At 37.3% G+C, this 5890-nt stretch overlaps 1 protein-coding gene across 2 annotated transcripts; it reads right to left on the bottom strand.

The window, feature by feature from the left end:
• Window positions 1-200: 200 nt before the first annotated feature.
• mrps33 (mitochondrial ribosomal protein S33) lies at window positions 201-5111 on the bottom strand. 2 transcript variants are annotated; one of them, XM_084711234.1, is made up of 3 exons: window positions 4952-5111; window positions 1578-1797; window positions 201-865 (listed from the first exon to the last, which is right to left on the bottom strand). In XM_084711234.1, exons 2-3 carry the CDS (start codon window positions 1790-1792, stop codon window positions 760-762), a joined length of 321 nt encoding a protein of 106 aa, XP_084567360.1. In that variant the 5' UTR covers window positions 1793-1797; window positions 4952-5111; the 3' UTR covers window positions 201-759. The 2 variants fall into 2 exon arrangements, with proteins under 2 accessions (XP_084567360.1, XP_084567361.1); XM_084711235.1 differs by having other exon boundaries at window positions 1578-1794.
• Window positions 5112-5890: the final 779 nt, after the last annotated feature.

Below are 5890 nucleotides of genomic sequence, written 5' to 3'. Positions count from 1 at the left end.
AAAATATTCTTGTTGTATAACAAATTGTTTTTCATGTTATAACAAAACATTTTAACATTATGACACACAACATCATCACATTATAACAAGAAACTTGTTTTGTTATAACAGTATACACTTTATCTTAGAATAACATGAAACATTTGATGCTGCAGTGTTTCTGACTGTATGGGGTGCAGAAAGAGCTTTGTAACACTACACATTATTCATATTCACTTTATTTTGAAAACATGAAAGATGCCAGTTTCTTTGCATCATTTTTCAGCCAGTCAAGACGATGCCAGCTTACACTTGAGTTGACATGAGGTACAATATAGCTGCAACAGACCATAAATTTGTTATTAATCGACAAATCTTGAAAAGACATGTTCAGATGCTTCTTATTGTTGTATGAATCTTCAGAAGAGTCATAATTATCAGCTTCTTTTCGCAGTACTTTTGTACCCTTGTAGTTTGTGGCTCCGTACGATTTTACAGAAGTCTGTTCAACAATAAAAGGATGGAATTCATTTCAATACAACCGGCATAGATGACAATGTTTCATATGTAATGCTGACATAAGGTACTATCGCTGCCAACATAGAAAAGCTTCAGACAAAGGAACTGGACAGTCCTGACCGGACCAGTGGAATTCTTTCAGGATCAGCAACCCCGACACACACTCACACAGTGATAGTGTGCACAGTCCGATCTGTCTGCCTCCATAAAAATAAAAAAAACGAGTCCAGTGTAAAGAGGGAGTAGCAGAGATGAGGAAGCTCATTTTTTCTTGGTTGCTCTCTTCCCCTCTCCTTTCTTTGGTTTCCCTTTTCCTCTCAGCTTCCTCAGGCGAAGCATCTCCTCCTTGAAGTCTTCGTGCTCGTCTCTGAGAACAAAGAGAAAATGTTTTATTAAAACTTTCACCGTGCTAACCGAGGGTCAGCTCCACATCATGGACCGTATATAAAGATGGACGATGGGTTTCAACTTCCTCCCACAGTGCAAAAATGAAGCCAAAACATCCTGGATATGAGCACTACCATCTTGTGTTGGTGACATCATTTGGAGCCAGAGTCTGTGCAGTAGTGATCACAGGTTGAGCCACAGATGAAGGCCCCGCCCACACAGCCAGCAGATTCAATCACAAGCAAAGCTCAGCTGTCAATCATGATGTGACACCCTCTTTATTATAGCAAATAACTAATTAAAATGAAACTGATGATAAAAATTAACATTTGAACAAACATCAGCCTGATTAGAACTACCTAAAACGACAGAAAGCATCTCCAGGAGAAGTTTATGAGGTGTACCACTGTCCCTCCTGCTAACGTGGAGTTATGATCTATACTGTACTTGCCACCAGGGGGCAATCAGATGTTTTGGCTTCACTTTTGGGCTGCCATGTCATCCATCTCTGGATATGTTGATGGTCAAGTTTGTCTTTTAACTGAAATACCATTCTCACTCAGTTCTACTCTGTCATTTTTTGATGGCTGTCAATCTAGTTCTGATGAAACTCAACACTTCCTGCATAGATGTTATAGAATTTAGCAGTTTAGTTTGAACATGGGAGATGTATTTTATACTTTCTTGAGTACCTGAATAGTCCCATGAAGCGGAGCTTCTGGGTCATGGCGTAGTAGATCTTGTGCTGTGGGTACCAGTCGTACACCTCCTTCCTCTTGGCCATGGGAGGCTCCTTGAACAGCCGGACCACCTTCATAGATTTGGAGTCAGTTGGACGCACCACCTCCCCGAAGATCTGCGCGCTCAGTCTGGCCATGCGCATGGCGTACGTGGACAGACCGGCCATGACTGCTGGACAGAGCCGAGAGACGACAGAAAACTTGAGACGTGGAGCAGAGATTCCATATGACGTGTGGGGTATTGACTGAGACTTCACTATTATATATCTATCATGTGATACAATCAGCTGGTGATATCTGCCTGGCTGATCTTTTGGGAAAGCTCTACTATGAAAAGGCTGTCTCGAAGCTGCACAGGAAACATTTTTCAAGAAAAAAATTATAAACATTTAAGCATCTTAAATGTGAGAATTTCCTGATTTTTGTGGTACATAATTGAAAGCAGTAAAGCTCAATATGTTTGTGTAATCTTTGGTTGTTTTGTGTCTCTTTAAGCAACACTCTGCATGTGGGACAGAACACAAAAGTTGGGCAAAAATAAAAACAGAATGCAATGATTTGCAAAAACTTTTAAACCGATATTCAACCGAATACAGGACAAATAGAAGATATTTAATGTCCAAACTGATTAACTTTATTGTTTTTGTAAATATAGGATAGGCACCCACATACCAAGTCCACTGGCAGCTTCTGAGTCAAATAAAAAAAAAACCCTCAGCATATTCTGCTGTGTGATGTTTTTGTTCAAATGACACTTTTACTGTGAGCCAATCAGATCTGTAGATTTTGAGTTATTACAGTAAATGTGTGACATGTGCCTGATGATCCCAGAAGAAGTAGTAGCAAAAAAAAAGAAAAACTTTTGTGACTTTGATTCTACATAACTCTTTACTCCTGTATGTGTTATCAAAATTTAGAATTAAGAGTTTTCAGTGAGACATATGTTAGAATATTACTTCAATTAGAAATATTTCTTCTGAAATCAAAATATGAGTTTTAGCATGCTAGCAAACAGACCACATGCTGCAGCAGTACGATAAGCATGTAGACTTTACATTTTTACACACAGTATATATTATTTTAGTGTTACATAGACAATAAATGTGTGAATTTATCTTTATTGTTTTTTTCAAATCAACATTAAAGGGCTATGAGGAGACACAATCAACAAATCTCACAGTCTGAGGTGGATGTAAATGAGTAAAACTAATGATCTCTCCGAGTGATCAATTTACAGTATACTTTACCTATTACCTTAATGTATCATATATAGATTTATTTCATATAATTGTTTTCATTTTATTTCATAAAATCTTTTTATTCATAAATTCACTGATGTTCCCTTTAAGCCCACTTGCTCCTATTAAGCCCATTTAACTGTTTCAATAGGAGTTTTCTCTTTTTTGACCTCTGAACTGTTTTCCTTACTAATTTTGACCTCAGCTGATGAACCAGCTTCATTATTAAAATAATTAATTCCCATATTTAAATGTCACTGATGCATAATTGTATTCTTTAATGTTAGTCCATAACAAGCTGGATGGTTTTAAAAGGTGTTTTTACAATGTTTCCAAACTACTAGTCTAACTGTGATAAATGTGTTATTGTAAATCCTGAAATCTGCACACTACATAAAGCTCCAATCAACATTTATTACTATAACACCATGTGATGTTTTGGGAACAAGCTGTACCTCAGACATGTCCACCCAGTACTGATCACATTTGGATGAGCGTATTTTTGTAAACTAATAGAAAATCTTGAAATTGGCTAATTTATTCTCCTTAGAACATCAGTGTTGAACCTGCAAACTGTTTTTTTCTGTCAGGTGGTCTTCAGAAAAGTTCTTAAAAACATCTGAAAATTTTGACAAATTAAAGAATAAAAACATTAGAATGTGAAAGAAATAAATTACTGACACTTAAACTGAGAGATCAGGCTTTCATTGAGAACCAAAATGTTTTCACTTGAACTGGGGCAGAATATATTAAAAATGTCTGAAACACAGATTTGGCTTAATAGAAGAAGAAGAAGGAATCCAAATTACATTCTTCTCACTCTGTTGTAATTTTTGTACATATATACACAGGCCCAAAATACACACACATGCACAAACAGGACCTATAGACATGCATCTGAGAGAGGTGTCAGAGTGAGGGGGCTGCACACATATATATAATCAGGCACTCTGAGCAGATAGGGGTTCGGTACCTTGCTGAAGGCCACCTCAGCACTGCCCAGGAGCTACCAGTCTACACTCCATACTTTGGTATGAGTGGAACTTGAACTCACGACCCTTTGGTTCCCAAACCAAGTCCCTACAGAGCAACTGTCACCCCATTAAATTAACAAATAGAGACATTTACAATAGATACATTCTACCATTTCAGTAACAATCAGCATTAGCTTCATTTTTCCTACTTTAGTCATAAAATAAAAACTTCTGAAAATATCATGCAGTGCTACAGAGTGGTGATTTATGGGTGAAGAAGACATTACAGCCGGGACAGTCACCCCAAAATCAGAAATACATAATTTTCTAGAACCTGTAGTGTTATTTATGCATCTAGATTTAGTTGCATAACTGTAAATGTAATCCACAGTCCTTGTTATGTACAGTTTTATATAGGAACTATATCCTTTTAACTGAATTAGGGAGCGTGCATCTACTCATAAAGGAGAGGTTCGAGCTGGTGACAGTGTGGGACATAAACATTTATGATGTCCTCCTGAGTGGTAACAACTCATCCATGAGTAGATGCACATTTCCTTCTGTACCATGATTACATTGACGGGTGTAGTTCAATATAAACAAAATAGTTCTGACATGAAACTTTTCACAACAAGGTGCGTGGAATATCTTGAGTAACCAGATCATCCAGTTCCATTATACTGGAGAGAAGGCACATTTCTCAAAAACTGTCGAAGTGGACAAATAGCACGACAGATAAAAGAAAAAAAATGTATTTTTGATTTTGATCATTTGTAAAAATATACTTGTAAAAGTAATTGTAAACATATCTAAGATAAAAAAGACCCAACTCATACCAGACTTTACACTGTTGTAGATTCCACAGTATTTAAGAGACCATATTGTCAGTCTGATGGCTGATTGTCTGTCTGTCCAAATCAATCAAACCGATCTAAACCGAGTTCATAACAGCTGATATGTTGTTCGTGCTTTAGTCGTAATATTGAAGCATGTTTTTACTTCCCTAAAACCTTGATGAAAACCTCTCCAGCAGCAACATACTAACGACATATTTGAATGACAGACTCCATGTGCTCAGTTATCTTTGGAACAGAGATATAACATGGAGTCTTACCTCAGTCTGTAGCCTGCGACGAAGTCCTCACTGTTGTTTAGTGAACTGCGATATAAACACTGGTAAAAAGCACTAACTCAACTAATTGCACTGTTTTAGCTAACATTCACCTTCACACACCATACTGCCATCACAGATCCTACCGCGCATGACACATTTTCCATGGAGCTGATTGGTTAGTTGCTTTCACTTCCGGTTTCGTTGTAAAGTGGAATTTTATTTCCAACTCTGTACATGTTTTATAAATTACACAAAAATGTATCGATTAGTTGTTGTTAAATTAAAGCAGACAGTGTGTCATTTTTCGTGTAGTGTAATGTTTATTTTATGCAACCAACCGCTGGCAGGAAGTCCGTCGCTTTAAGAGGTCCGCGGGTTTCACAGGTTCAGACTCAACGTTCCGCCTGTCAGTCAGCTAACTTCAAAGTTGATGTCCACTCATATGAGTGGGCTGAGTTGTATGTAGCCTGACGTATTATGTTACTAATTCACATTACGCCATCTTCACCACTAAAAATAAGACCAATATCCAAAATTATTGAAATATATTCTTCAACAAAACTCAAGACTTCCAGCTCCAAACAGTCGGCTGACCTGCCTCAGTTGACTTTGGTGCATTTTTGTGACGTATGTTGTGACGGTCCCAGTTTCTCAATGTGTGTTTAAGACGTAAAGTAGAAACAACATGGAAGCTACGAAGAGCAGAGAACAGTGTAGACAGGGGACTTGTTATCAGGGTTAATGCTAATAAATAACATCCCTAATTAATCCAAGTCACTCTCTGTGGACAACAACTAACAGTAACTTCACTTAACTTGTGAGCAAAAATGATATGCTATTTGTGAATTGATAAATGATTGTCAACCAAACGTTTACTCTTAATGTTGATAACATTTTGTTTAATTGTATGGCTTGAAAATGGGTACGATATATAAAGAG

Source organism: Lutjanus erythropterus, chromosome 22 (assembly GCF_056507025.1).
Source record: "Lutjanus erythropterus isolate fLutEry1 chromosome 22, fLutEry1.hap2, whole genome shotgun sequence".
NCBI lineage: Eukaryota > Metazoa > Chordata > Actinopteri > Lutjaniformes > Lutjanidae > Lutjanus > Lutjanus erythropterus.
Note: the sequence above shows the minus strand (reverse complement) of the source record. Positions and strands in the feature narration are given on the sequence as shown.